Below are 26,281 nucleotides of genomic sequence, written 5' to 3'. Positions count from 1 at the left end.
CGAACCCACAGAGATCCACTTTTTTTTAAAAGAATTATTTTATGTATGTATGAGTGTTTTTGCCTGAGTGTATGTATATGTACCGTGTGTTGGGCACAGAATTCAAGTCTTTTGTAGGAGCAGAAAAATACTCTTAACCTCTTGAGCAATCTCTGTAGCCCTCTCATTAGGTGAAACTTTATAAAAATTCTGTCACTTGATATGTCATTTGATGACTGTTAGTACAGGTGTCTTAATGGTATTACAGGACCTGCCACAAAGCCTTAGAATTTCTATAATTTTGTTTGTTTGTTTGTTTTTCCAGACAGGGTTTCTCTGTTACCCTGGTTGTCCTGGAACTCACTCTGTAGTCCAGGCTGGCCTCACAGATCTGCCTGCCTCTGCCTCCTAAGTACTACTAGGATTAAAGATGTAAGTGATAACTACCTTTTCCCAGTTTTCTTAATTAGGGAGGCATCCCTCCAGCCTCAAGAAATTGTTTTAATTGTTTTTAAGTGTGTAATTCAGTGGCACTGTGTAAGTCTATACCATTGTGTAGTTTTGGTTATCTGTTTTTATGGCTTTTCCATTATCATCTTGATGAAATCTGGACCACTTACGCTCATCCCCTTAAGTGAATGGATGTTTTGGTGACCACTTTCTGTCTCAATGTTGTCTACATATCTTCTACGAGGACTCGTATTTTCTCCAATGCTGGATCTAGAAGCTAGGTTCTCAAACATGCTTGATAAGCAACTTAACACTGAGCCCAAGGCACAGCCTCTTTGTACCTCATGAGTAGGGAATATCTGACTTTGATTGCCTAGTGATGTTTTTAGATTTCTTTTGCCTTTAGAGGTTAAAATGCCATCATGAAACAGAAAAAGATGAGTTTTACTGGAGCAGTAAGTGAGTACGATCTGAATATTATATTATCTCCCGCTCTGTTTTCCTCTTCCTCTGTTGATCTTTACCCTGGGAGACGTAAGAGCTCCCCTCTACCAGTTCCGAGTTGGCTGTGTTGCCATGTCCGTGTGAGCTTTAATTTTTGTTGGCTACTGAACAGTAGTTTTTTTTCTTAAGTTTTTTTGTTTTTGTTTTTGTTTTTTAGGCAAGTGGTGACACTTGCCTTTGATGCCAGCATTTGGGAGGCAGAGGCAGGCTTGAGTTCAAGGGCAGTCTTTGTCCACAGAGCAAGTTCTAGGACAGCCTATCTTGTTAATAATAATAATAATAATAATAAAATCATAAATTTAGACATTTATTTTACTTTTGTGGATGTTTTGCTTATATATCTGTATATTTTGTGCTTGCCAGTGGATGGTTGTGAGCTACCATGTGGGTACTGTGAACTAAAACCAGGTCTCTGCAAGAATAGCAAGTGTTCTTAACTGCTGAACCATCTTTCCAACCCCTTAAAATTTTTGTTCATTTTTATGTATGTTGGTGTTTTGGTTGTATGCATGTCTGTGCTCTCTGTGCATGCCTGGTGCCTGCCTGGTGCCTGCAGACTGGGGGTATAGACAGCTTTGAGCTGCCATTTGAGTGCGGGGAATTGAACTCAGGTCCTCTGGAAGAGAAGCCAGTGCTCTTAACTGCTGAGCCGTTTGTTCAGTACCCCTCCTGACTTTTTATATGTAAGTGTGGATGGGCATATGAGAGATTAAATTACTTAAGCAATAGATTATGAATATACTTCAGAGAATTATGAGACAGCCTGGGTGTTATATAATTCTAGCACTCAGACTGAGGTAGGAATATCTAGGCTACACTGGATTAGTATCAAAGAATAACAACAATCATAAAAAAACATGAGAATGTTTTGTATAATTAAAAAAGGGGTAAAAATGAAGCTTTTGTGTCACGTATAATAAATTGTGTCTGTACTTTGGATACTCCCGTAGTGGCGTGGGTGTGATTTGAGATTCTGGCCTGCAACTTTTTGGGTTTATCTTATTGTTGGCCTTGACTTTGTAGCACTTTTTGTCTTCTGAGTTCTGTTTAATCTGTTACTGTTTTGCCCAGTGTTCCCTAATAGTACACAAGATTCTCCATATCACATGAGAATGGACTGTGTATTTATTAAAATAGATAAACCTTAATTCATTTATAGGGCCTACTGCTGAATATGGTGAGGCAAACCTTTAATCCCAGCACTGGGAGGCCGTGAGAGTTGGATCTTCGTGAGTTTGAGGTCAGCCTTGTCTACATAGCAAGTTCCAGTCAAGACTACATAGTGGAACCCTGCCTCAGAACAACAACAATAACAACAGCAGCAGAAAAATAAAATCATTTTATGTTAGAAGTATTTCTAAAAATCAAGTATAAAAGTACTTTTCAAGGCTGAGGCAGGATGATGCCTACTTAGAGAGGTTCTGAGGTTACATGTGAGAGAGGTGGTTCAGTGCTTCAGAGCACAGGCTGATCTTCTGGAGGACTCATGTTCCATCCTAGCACTTAACTTGGTGGCTAACATCTGTCTGTCACTCCGGTCTACTCGTCTGCCCTCCAAAGGCAATATATAGGTATTGAGCACAGATGTGGATTGAGGGAAAACACACATTTTAAAAAGAGTATTTAAAAAAATACCATAAAGCAAACCATAGCCACGCATGAACAACTACATTCATGCATCTATAGCCTTAGGTTCTGCCTTCCCCTTCTGTATCTGATCCTTCTCTCTTCCCTTCCCCTCTCTGTTGATTCTTGCTTTGAGAAACAGGGTCCCTTTTTAATTAAGACTAGTCACTTAAAATTTTAGATTAATAGAGCAGATCTGTTAAATTCTTGGCAGGAGAGGTTGAGTCAGGAGGATCATAGAGGACAGCTTGGGCTACATTGAGGGTACCTATCAAAAAACCAAGCTATCCGAACAATTTTTTTTAAGATTTATTTATTATGTATACAACGTTCTGCCTCAATGTATGCCCGCACGCCAGAGGAGGGCGCCAGATCTCATTTTAGATGGTTGTGAGCCACCATGTGGTTGCTGGGAATTGAACTCAGGACCTCTGGAAGAGCAGCCAGTGCTCTTAACCTCTGAGCCATCCAGCCCCCCATCTAAACAATTTTGAGATAGAGTTTTACTATGTAGACCAGGCTGGCCTTAAATTCACAGATCTACCTGCTTCTGCCTCCAAAGTGATAGGTTTAAAGGCGTGTCGCTCACTATACCCAGTAGATTTAAGTAAATTCTTAAATATCTGTTTAAATGTGTTTGTATTAAATTTATCCAGTGTTTATTTGTGTGTGTGTTTGTGTATGTGTGAGTGAGTGAGTGAGTGTGAGAAGAGGGGGAATGGATAGCGATCAGAATGAAGTTTGCCAGAATTGGCTCTTCCACCATGTGGGTCTAGGGATTGAACTCAGGGCAGTAAATGCCTTTGTCTACTGAGCCACCTCACTGGTCTGAAAGTAATCTTGGAAATGTTTTTCTGGTGGGTCTATTGAACATGAGTCCTCTGTGATTTACCCTTTGAACTTCGCTTATAGCCCAAGCAGGCTTTGCATTCATCTTCCTGCTTCATCCTGTTGAGCAGCTGCAATTATAGGCCTGCTCTGCCAGGCTTGTTTAAAGTAACTTTTAAAACTTGAACTGTGAAACATAGGATGAATATAGGAGGGCCAGAAATTGGTGAGAGGAGGAAGAGGAAGTGTTTTGAAATGAACTGTCTGCTTAACTGACATTTATGTGTAGTACCACAGGATCAGTCATTTAGGAGGGCAGCAGTGATGCTGCCTTGTTAGACTCAGTTCTGTTTTGAGATGAGTCTCATGTAGTCCAGGCTGGCCTCAGATTTGCTATGTAGCTAAAGATTGACTTTGAACTTTGGATCCCCTTGCCTTCACCTCCCAGTTGCTAGGCAAGTACTTTACCAACTGCTGGGTCATACAGAAGTCCCAGATCTTGTAGTACCTGCTAAGAAACTGGGGTCAGGCCTGTGTCACCAGGTCCAGCTTGTGTTAGAATGGCACATAGCTCTACCTGAGAAAACCAGAAGCCAGAGTAGATCAGAGTCTACCTGACTCGTTATTAGTTCACAGACTGAGATGCTTGCTGCACCTGGATGTTCAAATGTGTGCCTGATTCTCAAGGAAGGAGACCAGGAGAAAATGTCAGATTTTCTGGAACTGGAGATAGATTGATGGGAGCCACCAAGTGGGTGCTGTGAATTTAACGCAGGTCTCTGCAAGAGTGGCCAGTGCTCTTGTACACTGAGCTGACTCTCCAGCCCCATGTTTTGTTTTTAGTTTATTTTCTTGTTGCTTCCTGGGATTCAGCCCCAGGCTCTGTGCATGGTAGGCAAGCACTCTACTGCAGAGCTGCATTCTCAGCCCTTAAAATATTTTTCTGCAGTCTGTTTTTCGGTATGTTTTATATGTAGTACTCTGTAATACTGAAGTGATTCTGTTTGTAATTATTCATAGGAAGAAGATTCTCAAAAGTAGCTCTTTTGTTGTTTTTGTTTTGAGGCAGGGTCTCACTCTGTGCCAGTTTTTTCAGAGACTGCAGTGTATGGGACAGTTGCCAGTGTTTGGAATCCTTCGGAAATCTCAGAAGGGAAGACTAGGCTGCTAGTGCTGGAATTTTCCAGACCTGGTCAGATTTGGTTTCCTGAGGCTGAGAATGTAGTTCTTCACAATGAAAGATCAGTCTTTGTTCCCTAGCTTCATATATTTGCTACAGAATTAAGATAGCTAAAAATACTTCTTAATGGGAAGAACAGTATAGGAATGTAGAATGTTAGGCATGTCAGAATAGGAACCCATGAATAGAAAAGCTTGACAGCAAAATTTTTATTTCTTTTAAAATTTGAATGTGACTTATGCAAAGTGTATTTTTTGACTCATTTCTTTGATGTTAAAAGCTTATGTTAATGTTTATCTTTAGTTTTTATATTTTCTTAGTATTGAGAAGTAGCAAATCCTTTATAAAAACAGAAGTAAGCTTGTCTTAGTGTGTGGAAGTTTTTATGTACCCTCGTCCTGAGGGGTCTGCTAGTTTCTTACCAAGGGAAAAGGACCTAGCATTGAGAGTGGGGCAAAACTGCTCCCTATTGGGAAACTAGGGTTAAATGTATTTTGATTGAGCATCATATTTTCATAAGATTTTCATCATATTTGAAATTTTGAGTGATCAGTCTTTATTGAGATAAATGACAGCCATTGCTTTCCTTGCAGGTATTTGTTTGCTTGTGGAAAGGTTGTAAGGTGTATAACACCCCGTCCACCAGTCAGAGTTGGTTGCAGCGGCACATGCTGACGCACAGTGGAGACAAACCTTTCAAGGTACGTATGTGCAGCCCTCTTAAAGTCGCTTCGTGAGCTCATCTCCTTCTTAAGGTTAGCTCTCACCCTAATATTAGCTCATGTGATCCTGAACTCCTAATGTAAGCCAAATTTTGGCTTCAAAGTTGACAGCCTTGCTGCTTTGGCCTCTCCAGTTTTTTGGGTTACAGGCTGAGCCACCATGTCTAGCTAACCTGTGTACCGAGCATGCTTTTTTTTTTTTTTTTTTTTTTTTTTTTTTTGGTTTTTCGAGACAGGGTTTCTCTGTGGCTTTGGAGCCTGTCCTGGAACTAGCTCTTGTAGACCAGGCTGGTCTCGAACTCACAGAGATCCGCCTGCCTCTGCCTCCCGAGTGCTGGGATTAAAGGCGTGCACCACCACCGCCCGGCCCGAGCATGCTTTGACCCTTCTAAACATTTCTTTTCAGTGCTGAGGTGCAAAAATAGGATTTTGAAACATTTTCCCACAGACGGTTCCCGGTGCCTAGCTCCCACTGGAGACAGGCAAGGCAGTATTTCTAAAGGTGTTAGGAGTGTGTTTAGAGTATTACAGAAACCCATATTTTCACTGTTACAATAATTCTCTCTGTTGGTTGGGTTCAGCTTGATAAACACTTGTATGTATATAGCATGTACTCATCTAATCAAGCTCCCTTTTCTTGGTTGCTCCGTAGGAATCACATAAATAAGTAAAACAGTGCTGTCTAGATAAATAGATTTTCTCCCCTTCAGGAAATTAGCCTTTAAAAATTTATTATTATTATTATTATTATTATTATTATTATTATTTTATTTTGTTTTATGAGATAGTCTCCGTGTAGAGCAAGCTGACCTCCTAATTCAGAGATCTTGTTGCTTCTGCCTCCTGAGTGCTGGGATTAAAGGCATACCTACCGTATACCCTCCCCCCCCATGTATCTTTGAGTGTGTCTGTGTCTCGATTCAGTGCATATGAATGCATTTGCCCTTGGAGACCAATGTCTCCAAGGAGTTGGATTTCCCCAGGAGCTGTTAGCTACAAGCTGTACAGGTGTTGAGAACCAAATTCCATTCTTTTAACCAGCTTGTCCCTTGTCCTAGGTCACTCCTATTCTGCTATCTGCTATCTTGCTTTAGTTGAATAAGCCCTCTGCTCTGCTTTTTCTTTCATTCAGTAAGTTATTGGTAAGATAAATCAAAATTGTATGAAGCAGGATTTTTTCCTTTCTACGAAATACCTGTGTTAGGTTCCACAGAAGCGTTAAACTACTACAGTGTTTCTGTCAGTTTGTTCCTGTTTCTCACTGGCTGTGGATTGTTTCTGATCTTTGCCTGCTATTCATTAAGCTGCCTATGAACATCTTCCACTCACCTCTAGATTGTACACACACATTTGGTTTTCTTTGTACACAATGTCTTAATATTACCAGTATTTCTGATTTTGGCTAAGAAGTTTGAATAATCTTTCCTCATTATAGCTTTAAATTTTGATCTTTCCAGAGATGTGACCGCATGGCCTGTTGACTTGTACATTCCAGGGTAGGAGCATGAGGATTAGAATTAGTAAGAAAAAGGAACAGAGATATAAGAGAAAAAAGAGACAGAAACACAGAACATCATCAGGAGGGACATTCAGTTAATACTGATTTCGCCTTGTTTATTTTCCACATGTTTATATATTTCACTCCAAAAGGGGAGGGGTATGCAACAGATTTCATTAGCATGATATAAGGAATAGACTTGAATTCTCCGACCTTTGGTCCAGGTGGAGCAGATTCACCTCTATATCCAAAATACTAATTAACCACACCGTAGGTCAGAATGTCTTGTTTGTAGCAACCTTTTGTCAACAGCTTTGAGAGAACAAAAAAAAAAAAAAAAAAAACACTCAAACTCTGACCTCCAGTTAAGATAGAACAGGCTCTCATCTGTGTGTGTTCCCACAATGGCCTTTGCACATTAGGTAAGCACTCTTCTTCAAAGCTCTGTCTGGCTCTCTGCTTCCACTCCATGTTTCCCATGAGTGAGGCTGATTTTTTTTTTAAATTGATATTTATTGAGCTCTACATTTTTCTCTTCTCCTCTCCCTGCCTCTCCCCTCTCCCCTTCAATCCTCCCCCAAGGTCCTTATGCTCCCCATTTACCCAGGAGATCTTGTCTTTTTCTACTTTCTACTTCCCATGTAGATTAGATCTATGTAAGTCTCTCTTAGTGTCCTCATTGTTGTCTAGGTTCTCTGGGATTGTGGTTTGTAGGCTGGCTTTCTTTGCTTTATGTTTAAAAACCACCTATGAGTGAGTACATGTGATAATTGTCTTTCTGGGTCTGGGTTACCTCACTCAAAATAATGTTTTCTAGCTCCATCCATTTTCCTGCAAAATTCAAGCTGTTGTTATTTTTTTCTGCTGTACTGTGGTACTCCATTGTGTAAATGTACCACATTTTCCTTACCCATTCTTCGGTCGAGGGGCATTTAGGTTGTTTCCCGGTTCTGGCTATGACAAACAATGCTGCTGTGAACATAGCTGAGTACGTATCCTTGCGGCACGATTGAGCATCCTTTGGATATATACCCAAAAGTGGTATTACTGGGTATTGAGGGAGGTTGTTTCCTAATTTTCTAAGAAATCACCACACTTACATCCAAAGGGGTGTACCAGCTTGCATTCCCACCAGCAATGCAGAAGTGTTCCCTTTTCCCCACAACCTCTCCAGCATAAGTTGTCATCAGTGTTTTTGATCTTGGCCATTCTTTCAGGTGTAAGATGGAATCTCAGAGTTGTTTTGATTTGCATCTGTCTGATAACTAAGGATTTTGAACATTTCCTTAAGTGTTTTTCAGCCATTTTAGATTCTTCTGTTGAGAGTTCTCTATTTAGGTCTGTACTCCACTTTTTTTATTGGATTATGTGATCTTTTGGTGTAATTTCTTGAGTTCTTTGTATATTTTGGAGATCAGACCTCTGTCTGATGTGGGGTTAGTGAAGATCTTTTCCCATTCTGTAGGCTGTTGTTTTGTATTGCAGACTGTGTCATTTGCTTTACAGAAGCTTTTCAGTTTCAGGAGGTCCCATTTATTAATTGTTTCTCTCTGTGCTGCTGGGGTTATATTTAGGAAGTGGTCTCCTGTGCCAATGCATTTCTTTTCTATAAGGTTCAGTGTGGCTGGTTTCATGTCTTAGCTGCCGAACCATATCCAGCTCCAGGCTATCTTTTCTTATTATATGTTGCTGACACATTTGAAAATTGAAATTTACTAATTACATTTAACACAATTATTTGAGGATAGTCCCATTGATAAGATCATTCCAGTATATACAAAAACATGTCTGATTCACAAGGTGTTCTGGGCTTAAAATATGTATAAAGTTGTTCATATTTCCAAGATACATTGAAAGTGTGTGTTGGGGTTTGTATACACAGTGAATGTGTAATGGCAGACCCAGGTGAGGACACAGCTTGGTACTCACTGATAGCATAATGTGCTGATTTTTTTCTGAAGTTAGGATTGGTAGTGTCTTGGATAGAAGAGCCGGGAAGCATGGAGGATGGTATTTTGGACATTTTAGTGTTGAACTTTACTAATTACATATTTGTAGTTTATTTTCTAAGTCAGAAACTGAATAGATTGGATCTATGAGAATGTCCTCTAACATAACATTAGATCCAGAAGTCTAACAATTACATAAAGCTTTTCAAATTCTTTTCAAATTTCTTTCCTACTTGTTAAACAGCATAGAAAAACAAGGAGGCATCTGAAAGGTTTTGTGGATACACACCTCATGCTCACACTCAGAGGTCACTTCTTCTGCCTTCCAAGTGCTGGGGTTGAAAGCATGTACCACCGCCGCCCAGCCGGTTATGCAGCATGGCTTTAATCCTAGTACTCTGATGGGAAAGGCAGGAGGATCTCTGAATTGGAGGCCAATCTGTTCTAGAAGTAAATTTCAGGCTAGCTAGGGCTTTTAGGGAGATTTTTTTTTTAATTTTTTATTTTTTTAATAAAAATCAACAGTTTCGAGGAATTGGAGTAACCATTGGGGAGTAACCTTCCTGTCCTGGTTATAAACATGGTTTATTCAAAATCATCTCTTCTAGGAAACTGATCCTGTAGGTGTTGTATAGTGGGGAGAGCAGAGAAATTAAGTTTGGAAATAGCCGTGCCACTGCTAAGTGGTGTACTTGTTGGATAACGTGTTTGTTTTTAAAGTAAGCTTGTAAAAGAAGTGCTTCATGTTTCTTTTCTAGAATCAGTTCTGTTGTGCTGGAGTTTACTGCTAAAACCATCCTTGGCCTGCAGTTCTGCTCACACTTCATATGTAACCTTGACAGCCCCTTTCTTTCTTTTTAGTGTGTAGTTGGTGGCTGCAATGCCAGCTTTGCTTCTCAGGGAGGGCTCGCTCGCCATGTACCCACACACTTCAGTCAACAGAATTCCTCAAAAGTTTCTAGCCAGCCAAAGGCCAAAGAAGAATCTCCTTCTAAAGCTGGAATGAACAAGAGGAGGAAACTAAAGAACAAAAGACGACGCTCATTACGTAAGTGTTCACTTAGAAAGCCTGTGTAGAAAAAGGGCTTTATGCGAGTCCAGTCTTACTGGTATTGAGTTTGGCTTGTTGCTATCCATGGGAAGTAATATACATACGGTACCTGCCTGTCAACATGAGAGCCTAGTGAGAAATGTTTGTAGAAGCTAAGCTAGAAGAGTGTTAAGTATATGTGATCTTAGAATATAAACTATATATATTTAGAGAATCAGATGCCAGGGTAATTTAATTTATTATAAATTAGGAAAATTTTAAACACAGCAGTGTTTGTTTCCAGAATACTTTAGAAAAATACCGAGTGTATCAGAAGTAAAAATTACATAAAAGTTAAGTAATCCATCAACCAAAATGTAGAATGTATGTTTGCAATATGAACATATGAATATTTTGTTCTTAATTAGTGGGTTATAAAATACTCCTTTGATACTTAGTGTCAAAATAATTAGATAATTAGAGATTCCCAGTGCTGAGATTATAGCTGTGTGCCACTAACCTAGACCCCCTTTTTGGTTTCTTTTTACGGCACTCTCAGCCTAGCCCAGGCTGGCCTCCAACTCTATTCCCTGATCCCACTTCTGCCTGTTGAGCGTTCTTAGAAAGTGAAAGTGGGCATAGTTGAGTCCCCAGTCGTGCTTAGGGCTGGCATACGTGTTGCTTGAGGAGATGGTGCTCTGCCCTGCAGTTTCTGTTAAGGCAGCTGCTGAGGGGCCGAGTGCTAGTGACAGCTGTGGATGGGAGTGAGCACTTCTTACTGTTGTGGGTTTGTTTGTTTGGGGAGAATGGATGTTGCTCTCAACTTTAAAACATGCAGAGCCTTTCAGTTTTGGGGACCACTGTTCAGACAGATACTGCTGTGGTTTGAATTCCATTTTTCCTCTAAAACACATAGCCATGCATGGATTCTGAGAGTCAGTTTGTCAGTATTTTACTCCAGGAATTTAATGCAGTTGTTTTACTTCATCTATCGTAGGTCTTCAGTAGAACTAAAGCATTACTTCTTTCCTGTCTCCTCTCCGGTAAAGGCTGGATTAGAATCAGGGTTATCAATATTTAACTGGAGATTACCTTTTCTGAGTGTCTGGAGAATGGATCTTGGTACAGGCCCTGAACTCCTGACTCTGCTCTCATTCTTCCCAAGAGTTTAGAGTGAGCTGCTGAACCTGGCTTAACTGTGGTTTTATTTTTGATATACTAAAAAAAGAGATTGCTGTGAGTTTGAGGCCAACCTTGGCTGTCTGCATAAGTCATTTCGTACCAGCCTGGGTTCTATAGTGAAATCAAAGATTTTAAAGACAACAACAATCTATGAATGAAGGTTAAGGTTAAGCCATGTGCACAGTTACACAGTTGAGAACTGGTTGAGACTTTGAACTAATTAATTGTTATTTAGAAATGTATTGATGGGGTAGAGTGCCTTTCTTACATGTTGGAGGCCCTGGCTTCAGTCCCTAGGATTTTAGTTACATATTTGGCTGAGTGCAGTGGCTTGTGTCTGGCTAAAGTGAAAGGATTATTTGAACTCTCTAGTGTTCCAAGGCTTGATTGGCAACATACGTGCCATCTCAGATTTTTATGTACAATTTTTCTTAAATTGTTTTCACTTGGGACATTTATTTATCAAGAAAATACTGGTTGAAAGCTTGGAACTAATATTGCCTCTTTGTCACAAATTTGGAAAGATTTTGATAGCATAAAAAATAGAGTGTTCATGAAATTACAAGGCAAGTTTGAAACCTCCTTGTTGTACTGGGTGATGGTGAAATGGTTATTGCTGAAAACCCAATTTGGTTTTGAGGATTTTTATGAAAAAATAAAGCTGCTGGGGTATAGAATGGTGGAGTGTGTGGGTAAGAAGCTGGGGGAATAAAGGAGTTGCTGTGTTCACTGATAATTGGAATTCTGCCTGTCCTCAACTTATCAGAGCTCTACCCTGAACACAAAGACACATGCAACTAGGCACTGGGCAGGACTTGCAGCGCTCTCCTTGGTTTGGTAAATACCTGAGCATTTAGCAGATTGTTGAAATTTTCTAAACTGTTTTTAACTTTTTCTTGTGTGTTGACTTTTAGCACGACCACATGATTTCTTCGATGCACAAACACTGGATGCCATAAGACATCGAGCCATATGCTTTAACCTCTCGGCTCATATAGAAAGTTTAGGGAAGGGACACAGTGTTGTTTTTCATAGTACTGTAAGTATTCTGTTTTTCTTTCAAATTATATGGATTTGGGGGAGGGAAGTATGTGTTTTTCACGATTATATTTCTGAATTGCTCAAAATTTAGGAAATTTTGTTAACAGTCATAAAATATGTTGGATGTGGTAGTACATGCCTGCAATCCCAGTACTGTGCAGGCTGAAGCAGGAGCATCTTAGGGTAAAGACCCGCCTAGACTACAGAAGAAGTATCAGGCCAATCCAGGCAGCAGAGTTACTCAAAAAGAAGAATAGGGATGTAGTTCAGTGATAGAACACTTTCTAGCATACATATACATATATCTTCAATCCCCTGTCCCTAGTACCAGAAACCAAAGCCATGCAGGGCTGGGGGTGGAGGTGTAATTGAGGTCATCAAATCACAAGGCAGGAGGAGATACTTAAACGTGCTTTGTTTCATAGGTATAACCCTGTTTTCTAGATTTGTGGCTGACCAGCACACTGTGAATAGTCACTATTTCTAGGGGCTAAGCCTTCAACTCAGAATAAGGAGAATGCCACTTTGAAAAAACAAAGCTGTAAGATCAGTTTAGTCTTTGGTTAGCTAGGAACTAATTTTATTGTTCATTCTTTTTTTTTTTAAAAAAAAACTAATTTTATGTACATGTATATGTGCTTGGATGTACATCTGTGTACCATGTGTTTTTGGTGTCTGAGAAGATTGAATATCATGAAACTGGATTCACAAACATTTGTACGGTGCTGCATGGTTGCTGGTATCTGAACTCAAGTTCTCTTCAAGGGCAGCCAAAGAGACCTTTGTCTCTTTGCAGTCAATGGATGTAGTTTTGCAAAGGTTTCTAGACTTCTGGCATTTCGAATTCTTGGAAAAATGAATGTGTAATTTTGTCTTTTAAAATTATGATTGGTGCTGTGGAGAGATGGCTCAGTAGTTAAGAGTGCTTGCTGTTCTTGCAGAGGACCTGGCATCGTGTCAGGTGGCTCATAGCCATCTGTAACTCAACTCCATGGGAACCAACACCCTCTTGTGGTTTGTGGTCATTCTCTCTCTCTCTGGTAGAAATCTTGATTGTACAGAGTTGTGATATATATGCGAGTGCACATACTGTGATGCATGTGAGGAGGCAGAGTTCTTTCCTTCACCTTTATAGTTTGTAAGGATGACATTCAGATCGCCAGGCTTATGCAGCAAGTGTCTTTACCAATTACCATTCTCTAGTTTAGTTTTCATTTTGAAACACATAAGCTAGAATTGGGCAACTTTTGCTTTCCATTTCAGCAAAATGAAGATTTGAAGTATTAATTGTTGGAGTAGATCATAGATTGGCATCTCACTTTATCTCCTATAATGACATTTGTTTCACTCAGTTTTTGAGGGATGAATGTCATAGCTCCAGAGGTTAAGGAAAACACTTTGAGTTGTTGATAGTATTTCAGGTTTGACTATGCTTAAAAAACAAGATAGTATAAATGAAGTCAGAGATACGTGAGAGATGTGGGGAAATGAGCGGAGCGAGTCACCTATGCTTCTGTGCCCAGCCTATGGAACCTACTGGTTTTGTTTTATTGTGTTTTTCTAGACAGGGTTTCTTGTGTAGCCCTGGCTGTCTTGGAACTCTTGCTCTGTAGACCAGGCTGGCCTTACAGAGATCCGCCTGCCTCTGTCTCTGCCTTCCTTGTGAGCTGCCACTGCCCCACTTAAATTTTTTCTAATATGTATAGATCCTAGATTCTGGTTTGATAACAAGTTAATTGACGTTTAATCTTTTTTTTTTTTTTTTTTTGGTTTTTCGAGACAGGGTTTCTCTGCAGCTTTTTTAGAGCCGACGTTTAATCTTGTTAAGCGCAAGAGGAAAGGTAGATTTAAGGCCTGAGTGAGACGAGCAGGGTTCCTGGAGCTCACTGAGCACCCAGTCTGCCAGTCAGTGAGTTCCAGGCTAAGTGAGAATCCCTATCTCAAAAGGCACTGTGCAGACAACCCAGCAACAACAAAACTAATGCAGTGGAAAGCTGGCAGGACAGCCTAGTGGTGAGAGCTCTGCTGCCGAGCCGAACAGGCTGAGTTTGATCCCGGAGCCCCATATGTTAGAAGAGAACTAAGTGCACATAGCAAATAGAGAGAGGAAGAGAGACAGAGACACAAGAGAAAGAGAGGAAGGAAGCACTTGGGAGGCAGAAGCAGGAGGAACTCTGTGAGCTCAAGACCAGCCTGGTCTGCCAAATGAGTTACAAGACAGTCAGGACTGTTACACAGAGAAACCCTGTCTTAAAAACAGACAGCAGTAACAAAAAGTGTGCTTCACCAATCCTGACCTTAAAAAACTATTTAAAAGTAATATGATAAACAATTGAGGAAGACACCTTATTGAGTGAGTGAGTGTGTGTGTGGGTGGGTGTTGAACACATGCATGCCCCATATTTTTTTTGATTGGTCGATTGTTTTTTTCTATGTATTGCGTGTGTAAATAACCCCAATTAAATATCCCTATCATTTTGATAACACTTAGGCTCACTAGGAGAAAATAGGGATCCTGCTTCTCCAAAAGAAAAGAAAAAAAAAGAATGATAGGAAATTAATGGCATTCTCGTGTCTCTTGTATGCTTAGTAATTGAGCATTGAGCAGTGCAAACCTGTAAGTCCATGAACATAAGCCCCAGCCTGAGAAGAGGGTGGAGAGGGCATCAACTGAACCTGCCTGGGAAAGCCAGTGATGGGCAGGGCATCCTCGTGAATTAGAGAGCAAGTTCTCAAGGTGGTACTTCAGTGGATACCAGTGTGTTAATTATAAGCCACCTTTAAATAAGAAAAAAGTTTGGAACACAGTTTACACAGGCTGGCTTCAAACTTCAGACTTCAGCTTCCTGCTAAAACACACACTGCACACATGCATCGTGCACACACCTTCACTGCACGTGCACCCCTTGCCCTTGTAAGGTTTAATGAAGCACATTTAATCACAGTCTACACAGGCTGGCTTCAAACTTGAGTCTTCAACTTCCTGCTAAAACAACACGTACTCACGCATATACACAAACCCTCACTGCATATGCGCGTCCCTCCCTCCCATGTCAGGTTTAGTGAATCACATATTTAATTACAGTCTATACAGACTTTGGCTTCCTGCTAAAACACAGAGACACGCACACTCACCAGGAAGCAACACATTTAATCTGATCATTAGGGAGACAGAGGCAAATGAATCTCTTGAGTTCTGGGTCAGCCAGGTTTACATAACAAGATACCATCTCAGAACATCTTAAACATCTACTTTAAGTGAAAATGCTTAATACAAACTTCAAATGTAAATTTCCCTGTAACTGTCATAGGAAATAACCTTAGTGGTCATGAAACAGTTTAGACTGCTTTCGTGTGCTAATGCATGTCTTAATTGAAGTTTTCTCCAGAAGAGGTCAGCAGAACCCTCATTTCCAGTTGGGTTACTGTGCTTGCTTGGCTTATGTTGTTCTGTCATTTGTAGGGTTCTGCTTTAGTACTTCCAAATCTACTTTTGAGCTTTATCATTAATTGCCAAGTCTAAAATTAGGGATTTATTCAACCACCAGTTTTTATATAATGGAGGAAGTAACTGTTTTTATTTAAAGTTCTCTTTTCAGTTTCTGTATGTTTTCAGAATAACATTGTATTATTATTTGGATATTTGTAACTTGAATTTGGTAAATGGTATTTGGCACATTGTAACAAAACAAGCTAAAGCATCAATGTTAGAGTGGACATTGGTTTTCAGACTGCTAATGTGACCGTGGTTTAATACACTGACTAGATCCATAGGTTACTTAGGGGTAGACTTAAAGATGAATTGGCCCACCGAGAACAGCAGTAGAAACCCAGCAGAAAGATGTCTCAGTTGTAGAGTAGATCTTTTTCTTTGCAGCAGTTTTGGGTTTCCTGTAGCCCAGGTTATGTAGAAGCTAACCATGTAGCCAAGAATAGACTTGAACTCCTTGACCCTCCTGCTTGGGATTATAGGTGTGTGCCACTAAGCCTGGTTTCTGGCATTAATTATTGCTTCTTTGTTTTTTGTTCTGTTCATCTCCCCTTGTAGAGATCAGAAGACACTTGAGTTTGTTCACTTTCTCCCATGTAGATCAAGGGTCAAACTCAGCTTTTGTAGAAAGTGCTTTTAACTGCTGATTCATCTTGACAGCCATTAGTTGCTTTAACATTTGTTTTGTAATTTTAAAAATTCATTTATTTATTTTAAAATCATGAGTATATGTTTCGGTGTTTTCATATTAGTGCAAGCCTATGGCGATTTCAGTGTTATGGGAAGAGGTTGGAGTGTACAAAGCAGAATGACAAGAATTTTGTGGCGGCAGTGCCTTTGCTGCTGCATGGCCACTTCAAGTTCTTCCTAATAGTGTAGAAAAATGGTGTCTCATAGTTTTTGTCCTTTCTTTCTTTTTGTAATGTTACTAGGTAATAGCTAAGAGAAAGGAAGAATCTGGAAAGATAAAGCTCTTGCTTCATTGGACGCCTGAAGACATGTAAGTGTTTTCACTGTGTGTAAGAAATTTTATTTTGCCAGCTGAAGGTGACACACACCTTTAATCCCAGCACTTGAGAGGCAGACACAGGGAGGTCTCTGAGTTTGAGGCCAGCTTGCTCTAGAACATAAGTTCCAGGACAACCAGGGCTGTTACACAGAGAAACCCTGTCTCAAAATCTTGAATGTAAAAACTATTTAATTTATTAAAATAGAAATCTTAAGAGAAATTGAATCGTACTGTGCTTTGAGGTTGTTGAGTTGGCAGCTGAATGTTCTAGGAGCTTTTTATACTTTTTTTAGTTCACTGCACCCACTTCATAAGGAAGCTTCTTATGAGGGCTAAGAGGAGCACTAGTCAGTGTGTATAACTTCAGGGCAGCTTGATAGCTGTCCCCTCAGTAAAGATTAGCAGCAGGTTCTCCCTGGGGCTTCTGACCCCTTCTTCCATGGCTGCCTGGCCAGGTTAGGAGGCCAGCATTAACCATCTCTGTCAAGTGGGTCTTGCATTCATTCAGAAAGCTGCTCATGGGTAACATCCATGCAACTATCGGAAGTTTTCATTTAGATAAGGTCTCTTCATTTAACCCACTATCGGTGAACTCATGAACTTCCTGCCTCTGCCTTTTTAAGTGATGGGATTGTAGATGTTAGCCACTATGTCTGCCTTGTACTTGTTGTACTTGTACTGATTGTTTTTCTTTCTTTCTCTCTCTCTTTTTTTTTTTGGAGGGAGGGAAGGGATTTTGAGACAAGGTCATATGGAACCTAGGCAGTTTTTGAGTTCTTGCCTCTTCTGTTTTCTATTTCAAGGCTTGTACTACCATGTCTTCCTTGTTTGATACTGATTTTATAAAAATATTTTTAGATTTATTCTTTGTTGATGATGATCTTTGAGGAGCTTTTTGATACCCAACAACCACATGGCTCCTCACACTTTTCATAATCTTGTGACCTCCCAGGGCACCAGGCACACGCATAGTAAGTACACAGATAGACACACAGAACACTCATACATATAAAAACAAATCTTTAAAAACATGTCAAATTTAAATGCTTTTATTATCCTACTATTGTGGACTTTGAACAGTATAGATATTAAAGTACTTTGAATGTTCTGTAAGATTAAATATCTTCAAATTCACAATTTGGTTACATATACATTTTATTTTCTTTCCTTTCAATATGGGCTCAGTCTCATGAGGGGGACTCTCTGTCCTTGGTACTCTTGGTATTTGCTGTACTGCTGAGCTCATGGATTGATGGAGTTTTCCTTTGTTAGTGAAGAAATAGTTAGATTTTCATTAATTTCTCTCAGTTAGAAGCCACATTATACAAATTCCTAGTCCACCCTACTGTGTGCTGCAGTCTGTGTCTGGCTCCTGAATATAGATGGCCTGACACATTGTCTTTGCAGAAGTACATAGGTGTCCCTGTCAAAGAAAGGGACAGGAAAGCCTAGGGAGTATGAAGACCAAGGGACAATTAATTTGGAACAATTGCAAATTATTGGCTTTTCTTTAATTCATAGTCTGCCAGATGTGTGGGTGAATGAAAGTGAACGACATCAGTTAAAAACTAAAGTAGTTCATTTATCAAAGCTGCCCAAAGATACTGCCTTGCTGTTGGACCCAAACATTTACAGGTAATTGATTTCATGACAATATGCTTTCCATTTTGAATTGCTATCTTGAAGTTTTCTAAATTTTGCATAAGTTGGGGTTGATTTTTCAGTACATATTGACTACTCCTTATCCAAAATGCTGAGCTTTTGTTTTCATTTTACCTAGACATGGCTAACTTAGCATCTTTCATCAGAATGCTCAAAATCATGTTGATGATTCTACCTTTAGAATCTACTTCGAGAGGGTAGATTTTTGGACTTGAAACCATCAACTTGTTCTGGGTTTCTCTGTCCAATAGACTTTGTAGTATTTTTTTATTTACTTTTTTGAGGGGTACAGGGTTTGTGGGGATCAGGGTCTTATGTAGCTCAGGCTACCCAGACTTGCTATGTAGTCAGTGCTGCTTCACCAGTAGTTTGGGGGCATTTATAACACATTGGTATTCCGTGCTTTTTAAAAGTGTGGGTGTGATATCACAAAGAGCTAAGAGTTTTAGAATCCAGAAACAGTATTTTGATAAAGTTTATATGCATGTTTAATTCTAAATTTATTTTGAATGGCTTAGATTATGATACATAAGTATTCTGAAATTATTTTGAAAATGTGATACTGAGGCTGGGAAAATGGCTGCTTTTGCAGAGGACCACAGGTTAGTTCTAAGCACCCACATTAGCTCTGGCTCTAGGGGAATCTCATACCTCCTGACCCCATGGACACCAGTGCACATATGATCGTCACTCACTCAGATATGCTCACAAACCTGTTAATAAATGTAAACCTTAATTTAAACAGATGTGGTTATCGGTATTTAAATCAGAATTTTGTGGGCCAGAGAATAAAATGAATGTGTCCTAAATGCCATGTATTTCATTTCCTTTCTCCACAAACTTTTCCAAAGAGCAATTTAAGTAGCAGTGTGCTTCTTAAGTATTTCAGAGGCTCCTGTTTCTAAGCTTGGTTGACCTGGCTCTTCTAGATGGTGGCGCTAGGAAGAGAAGTGGCCAGGAGTTTTTCTTAGGTGAGAAGTCACTTTTGTAAGTGCTTAGTACTCAGCACAGCAGCCTGTCTGGTGTCAATGTAGATTGGAAACTGCAGTAGGAAGTCCAAGGTCACACTTGAATGCTGTATCCAAATAACAGACTGACTGTTTGGGTGTTTAAACCAGTGATTAAAAAGGCACTTGACTTCATATTTTTAAAACGAAGACACATTTAATGTTTTTCTCATGAGAATGGGTTGGCCAGAAGTCAGATATGATACTGATAATTCCTGAATGTTTTGCTGTCCTGTAGATCAGGCTGGCCTTCAAATTCAGAGATCCACCTGCCCCCTCCTCCCTGAGAGTAAAGGTGTGTGCCGCCACCACCTGGCATATTTTTTAACTGTCATAAATGAGCTGTTTTGGAGTAGTATAGGTTAGAGTAATGGGGATTAAACTGCGGGACCCAGCATCCAGCTTGTTTATAGCCTTGTCCCTAAGACAGTAATCAAAAATACCTTCAGAGGCTCTGCTCCTCCTGTGACTCTCCTGGTTATGATGCTGTTCAGTGTGTCAGGATTCTTATTTGAGACATTCTTTAGAGAGCAAAGTTATAACATTCATGGGCTCTTGAGCTTTCCCTGCTTTCCGCCTTTATAAATATCCTTTGTGGAAGGTGCTGTATTGAAATGAAGCATGTTCTTTGAAGAATGGGATAGATTGTAAAGGAGAGAATATTGAGGAAATCATACCAAGAATATGGGAAAGTCATACTTTAAGAGAAAGATGGTTGGGAGTTCACTTCTGCTGACTGGGGGTGATTGAAACTGCACCTAGGAGAACAGTGTTGTGGGAGAGCCGTCTTAGAACTGGCTGTAAACACCCTCAGAGTTGACAGTTGGGATGCGTCCCCATGCTTCTAATCTGTGTTCTCTTTCTTCTTTCTTCACACATCAACTTATTTTTGTGCTATTGTGCTTTGTACAAAGCAGTTTAGATGTGTTAGTGAAGATGATTTAAAATATTCTCCATGCTCGGAATTTATATTCAGAAATAGTTGATAGAAGCAAGGTTAGCTGGTTCAAGATATTTGATTCTTCTGTTTTTTAAAAGGTTTCTTGGGAAATGAGGACGTTCTTAAGACATGAGGTGCTTTTATGTAGCTCAGACTATCCTGGAATTCCACATTCTCTTGCCTCAGTCTCCCAAGTAACTTGGTTTATAGGCATGCCTCAGCACATCTGGCTTGTACGTTAGCTGTGAAAACAACCAGCCAAAATGAACCCCTTCCCCCTCAAACCTTAGCACTGAATTTTGTCTTTGGTGCTTCTTCTCTTCTGGAAGTTGGAACAGAGAGGGTACTTTAATGTAGTGCATTCATAAAGGATTGGGTGTTTCTTGGTGTGATTAGGGTTTAAGGGTCTGGAATTTGACTGGAAAACCATTATTTCAGCTTTTTGAGGAATGATGTCTTGCTAATATACATCTCAAAATGAAAGTATTACTGTTCCACTAGAAATACACACTTTATTTGCAATGAAACTATAAGAGCATTTCTTTGAAATTTAAATATACATTTAAAGTAGTAGTTAAAAATGTTTGTTAGATGTGGAACTCTTGATAAATAGAAACATCAGATTATAGAGATTTTTATTAAAAACATGTAAATAAATTTATATTCATTATACCTGTACATTTTAGAAATAATTACTTTTGTTTTTAATATATGTTTGTTTCCTGGGATAGGGTTTTTCTATGATGCCTCAGATATTCTTGAAATCCTGGGCTCAAGTACTCCCCTACCTCAGTCTTGAGTAGTTGGGACTGAAGGCTTGGAAATACCTGTCATCATCACTGCGTTCAGATCTACAAGGATTTTTAATGTTTCTGTGGAAGTACTCACTGTTTTTTGATTCAATTGAATAAAGAATTTCTCTTTCTTTTTCTTTTTCTAGAACAATGCCACAGAAGAGGTTGAAGAGGTAAAGCATACATAAATACATAAAAGCAAACAAGCGGGGCCACCTGCAGTCTTAGTCACTGACAATGGGCTTAGGGAAAGTTGCACATTAGAGTCAACCCCTTCCTCTTTTATTTTTAAGTCCAGTATTTAGAGTAATATTTATGCTTAGTGTGGACATTCTGTGAATGAAGTAGGTCTTCTGTGGAATATATTAATATATTACTGTAGTCCACATGTCATGGAATGGCTCTGTGGGAGACTGCGCAGACACTCTGGCAACTCAGTTGAACAGCTTCTGAAAGGCTTTGCATGCTTGCGCTCGCTGCTTAAGCTGCTTTTTTTTCTTCCCTTTAGTGATTACAGTAGTTTTATTGGAAAGACAAACAATTGACCTTAAAAATACCGAAAGCACTGTAAGATACTTATCTTGACAGTGTGTATTGATTTAAAGTCCTAATAGAAAATATCTAGACAGTGGAAATTACCGAGAGATAATCTTTCAGTTATGATAAATAGATGTGATTGGTTGCCATTTGTGTTCTTTTGCAGAACTCTGATAAGAAAAATGTTCAGTTTGTATTTAAGCAAACAGTGAACGACATTTGCAATCAACTAAAAATTCGTCTATTGAATTAGGTCTGAGAATTACTATTAGAGTGTTGCCGTATGTCTGTTGGCTCCCTTTTCAGGCGTAGGGTCTTTCATGGGGTACAGTGTGTTATATTTACCTACATAACTACTCTTGTTAATGGTTTTTGAAAAAAACCGCAATTTCAAATTATTTGAATAATCTTCATATTTTCACTTAACCTATGACTCTAATTTTTTTTCCTGAGTGTTGGTTTTTTGAGTTTTTTTTTTCTTAATGTAAAAGAAAAAAAGTATTTTTTTTAAAGTATCTTCAAACCGAATCTTTTATGCACCAAAGTTGGTTTTGAAAAGGAAAATAAAATCACTTTCTTGCTTGGCAAGCAAGAAGCCATATGGAATTTTTTTAACTTTACAGAAATGGAAAATATGTGTAACTTGTCAGTACTGTATCAAACAAATGTCGCATAGAGATAATAGAGTGTTGCTTGTAAATAATTGAGCAGATTTGTAATATATTTTTCTATTATGAAATGTACTGTAGATGTTTTTTAGAGGCATGAAAGTCGGTGTATATATTATGGTAGAAATAATATTGAAGGAAATTGTAACTCACTAGTGCTGCCAGAGGGATTGCTAACAAAGCACCTTTAACAAGAGATGTCTTTGCAGACGGAAGGGACTGTGTACTACTGTTAATGTCTAAGAACAAAGCATTGGACGTCCTTCCAGACCGTCTCCTGGGGGGTCGTGGCCCTCCCCTGACAGTGACTGGGTGGTTGTTCCCACTGTGGGAGCACATCCTGTAAAACACGTGCTGTGCAGTTAGACTGCAGAAGCGCGCCTCCTCGGGAGTTCCCACTCCTGCACTGACAGGCAAACCAGCAGTTTTTACACTCAATTTTTTAAAAGAAAGTAGACAACAATATAAAATTAAACCTTTGGTTCCAAAATGGGAAGGGTTCCATGATCATTTCTCATTTGCTTTAAAAAGAAAAACCACACACAGAAAAGGTACTAAAAGTATTGGAGGCTTGAACAGGACAGGGGGAAAGACATAGACATGGAAAGAGTCATCGACGCTGAGGGACCCATGGGAAAGCACTGCCAATGAGGACACTCTGGAACGGCCGTCTAATGTGCTCTGTAGCAAATGGGAGTCTATTTTCAGAAGAAGAAAAGCAGTGTGTTCTTACTATTTTTCTTTTCTTTTGCTTAAGCACTTCATCATTTGTTTTATTCTATATCTGCGAAGTACTCTGCAATCTCCTTTGTTCCTTTTAAATTTTGGTTTGTTATAACATTGCCAAATAGAAGTGTTTCAGACATAGAGTTTGTACCTGTATTTTTATTTTACTGTCTCATGTTCTTAATTGACCGATGATTGTAGACTTTGCTTGAGTATTTTTTCTAATAAAACAAAGCAAATCACATTTAGCTTCAAATTGTAACAATTCAATTTAATTTTCAGATGACATCTGGAAATACACATCCAACATTCTTTAGTGTATATAGAGCAGATTAGTTACTGTCATTGTATAGAAAAATTTAGATGTCAAAACCATATTGCTGGTTATGATTAGCCTCTGAGTACTCAGTTATTCATGGTCCCTTGTGATGTGATGTGGGTTTGACACTGTTACTAGCACACCAAGAAGACTATGGAGTAAGCAAGCTAGTTGTATAGCTTGTATGTATGCATACTTAGACACACATTCAAGTCTGATTGGAAAGTGTGGACATTTTAGTCTGTAATGTTCATTAATGTTTCTTCTTCCTCAGCTCTGTGTGCTCTTCCTGTGCCCACATGACACTTTGTGGTGGGCCGAGGCTTATGTTTCTGTTTACAAATCCATGTCTAGTCCATCCAGCATTGGACAGTCTGTAGCCCACAGGCACATTTATTCATTTTCATGTATGTTACTTGATTTTTTCCCCTTCATTCTGGAGTAATGAGACCTCAGGGGCCTGCAAGCCTGAGGTAGTGTCTGCATCATAAAAAAATGTTTGTTCTTTTCTTGCGTAGCTGATAAATTTTGGAGCAGTAAACCTAGACCATACAATTTATTTGTACTTAATACGGCAGTGTTGTGACATTGTTAGTGCGCACAGTGCTAACTAAGCTCCCGAGAACGCCGTCTCATATACTTTGCAGAAGCACTCCCATGGGCACCAGAGACACATGGTGTTTGGGTGGAGCTTTCATGTTGGATTTCTTAATATTGTTGAGAACCCACCATTTTACCAACTGTGTTTTTTTCTTACAGGGATTAAGTGAGAATCTGTAAATCGGATTCTGTGTTTCAACCACAAGTAACATTGGTTTTATCTAAAGAATCTTGAAATACGAAATATTGTAAAATTTTAAAGTTCTTTATTTTTCTATTAAACCTTTTCATACACTAATGTAGTTACACATTAATTCTGAATTTCAGATGAAAGGAAAATAAAGTGGAAAATAATTAACCCTCAAGTATTTTCAAATGTGTCTAACTCATTGACAGTAGAAAGCTGGGATCACTGACTAAGCCTGCAATTGGGAGGACAAAGCAGGAGGATTACCAGGAGTTAAAGCCCAGAGTGTGACCTTGAGTCAGAACAAACCAAAAAATGTTCATAGCTATAGTTTTCCCCCCTCTGTCTTACATATTAATAAAGTAGGGGCCATCGAAGTGGCTCAACAGTAAAGGTGCTTGGTGACAGGCCTAACGGTCTGAGTTCCATCCTGGGATCCACATGGCATGAGGAGAGAGCTCTGAAGCTGTCCTGTCTGCCCCACCCCCAAGTAAAGAGACATACCAGTAAAATTTTAAACACACAGATGGTAGGATTTGCCATAGTTTAAATGTGTTTTGAGTTATTTTTCTTGATGCATGGTTAACAGTAGATATGAGATAATATTTAATATTGAGTGAATATCAGAATGGGTAAATGTGGTTGAGAGCTAGTTTAAATACTCTGAGTGGCTTTGTAGTCACAGCTTTAATTTTTTATGTTTATAATCCTCGTATAAGTTCTAAAGGTAAACCAAATGTTAGCCTATTTAGATTTGTAATGCAAAGCCTGACATGTTGATGTGTCTAAGGAGGCCTCAGGTTGCAGAAATACATATACATATTAATATATATAGAGAGGTTATTTATAAAGAATAATTAAAACCATATATTATTTGGAGGGTTTTTTTTTTAGAGGAATGGCACTTTGTGGGGTTTTAATTTAAGATATTTTTCTATTCCATTTCATAAAATAATAAAAAATTGGAAAGTGTTTGTGCATAAATATATTTCCTTAATTGTTGAATCTTGTGACCTGGTGTAGGGCATTTTGCAATTCTAACATTGCAGCTTTAATATAAATATCATTTGCAGAGTTTTTATTTGTAATAAAAAAGATGAGAATATTTTGTAATTTCTAATGTTTCCTTTTGAGCCTATGAGCCTTAAAATATAGGCATGAAATGTTGTATTCTGATTTTTCTAAATTGTTAAAATTTACAAACAAAACTTACCTAGTGTGATCTCTTTCCCAAGTCAAGCTTGTACAGTGCCACACGTGGCTTTGTTAATCTGGAAAAGGCTGTAAGCAGTTTAGTGCGGGAGTTATTTTCTAGGTCAGACCCTGCTGTACCAGATGGTTTTTCAGAGCGAGCAAGATGATGACAAATGTGTGTTCAATATCGCTGTGAAGTTGTCTTCAGTGTTTGACCCGCACAGTCTGTGCCAGGATTATATTCAACAGAAAATAAAGTGTGTGTCACTTGGTGAGCTGTAAAGAGGAATGTGTTGTAGTAAGTTGCGGTGGAGAACTACAGGCAGAAGACACTAGGGCTGAGGGTAGGGGTTGATGTCTGCATTTACATACAGACTTAACAAAGGGACCTGTGCTTGGAAACCTAAACATCCTCAATGTGACGGATTACTGATGTTACATTTCATGAACTCAGTTGTAATGTAATTATTTTGATTTATTTAATCTCATTAAAAATACTTGTTTTTGGCAGAACCCTTTAAGAGTAGTAAGACCTTGATGAAATTGCTGTGAATGGCGTTTCCAGTAACCCTGTCCTGAGGATCTGCCTGGCCTGTGATTTTCGTGGCTGCAGAGCCTTGCTGTCCTCTGTTGCAATGTTCCTTTTCTTTATTGTTTACACTCTTTGGACTGAAGAAAACTTGTTTTTGAAATCTTACAACTTTATAATGACTTCTATGTTTCTCGTAAAGAAAAATTTCACAAATTTATATTCGGATGCCTGTGGTTCTTGATTACATTGGGGGAGTCTTGAATCATGGTTGGGGAATCTATGTAGCTAGGGAATACTACTAGGAAAGAACACACGAGGGCTGTGCACTTGGAGCCTTCTCCCAGGGAGTTCCCTCCAGCCTGCATCTTCAGGGAGTTACCTGGGAACACCTCTGATGTTGTGCGGGAAGGTTCTAAGGTCCTCTTCTCTTCACTGATGACCACTGGTGCAAGCATGGTGGCTGGAAATAATCGCGTGTCTCAGTTGTCTGTCTCACAGCATATGCCCTCTCCTAGGTCAGCTTGGTGATCTGACTTCTGAACAAAAGGATATGGTTGGAATTGTAATTAAGGTGGAGCACACACTTAATGACACGTGGATCTAAACTGAGTAAAACGGTGAACATGC

At 39.2% G+C, this 26,281-nt stretch overlaps 1 protein-coding gene across 3 annotated transcripts in view; it reads left to right on the top strand.

Annotated features, from left to right (window-relative positions):
• Positions 1-25,871, top strand: part of Aebp2 (AE binding protein 2) — a 38,657-nt gene extending 12,786 nt beyond the window's left edge. The window contains exons 3-9 of one of the 3 annotated variants that reach the window (XM_038318999.1): positions 5,161-5,268; positions 9,598-9,784; positions 11,863-11,987; positions 16,412-16,479; positions 18,010-18,123; positions 21,038-21,064; positions 25,634-25,871. In XM_038318999.1, coding sequence (XP_038174927.1) covers positions 5,161-5,268; positions 9,598-9,784; positions 11,863-11,987; positions 16,412-16,479; positions 18,010-18,123; positions 21,038-21,064; positions 25,634-25,643 — 639 coding nt within the window. In that variant the 3' untranslated portion in view covers positions 25,644-25,871. Of the gene's footprint in view, positions 1-5,160; positions 5,269-9,597; positions 9,785-11,862; positions 11,988-16,411; positions 16,480-18,009; positions 18,124-21,037; positions 21,065-21,594; positions 24,107-25,633 lie in introns of those variants that run through there. The other 2 variants (XM_038319000.2, XM_038318998.1) reach the window with 2 other exon arrangements.
• Positions 25,872-26,281: the final 410 nt, after the last annotated feature.

The sequence above is a fragment of the Arvicola amphibius genome, chromosome 2 (genome assembly GCF_903992535.2).
Source record: "Arvicola amphibius chromosome 2, mArvAmp1.2, whole genome shotgun sequence".
In the NCBI taxonomy this organism is placed as follows: Eukaryota; Metazoa; Chordata; class Mammalia; order Rodentia; family Cricetidae; genus Arvicola; species Arvicola amphibius.
This window is presented reverse-complemented; position numbering and strand designations above follow the sequence as displayed.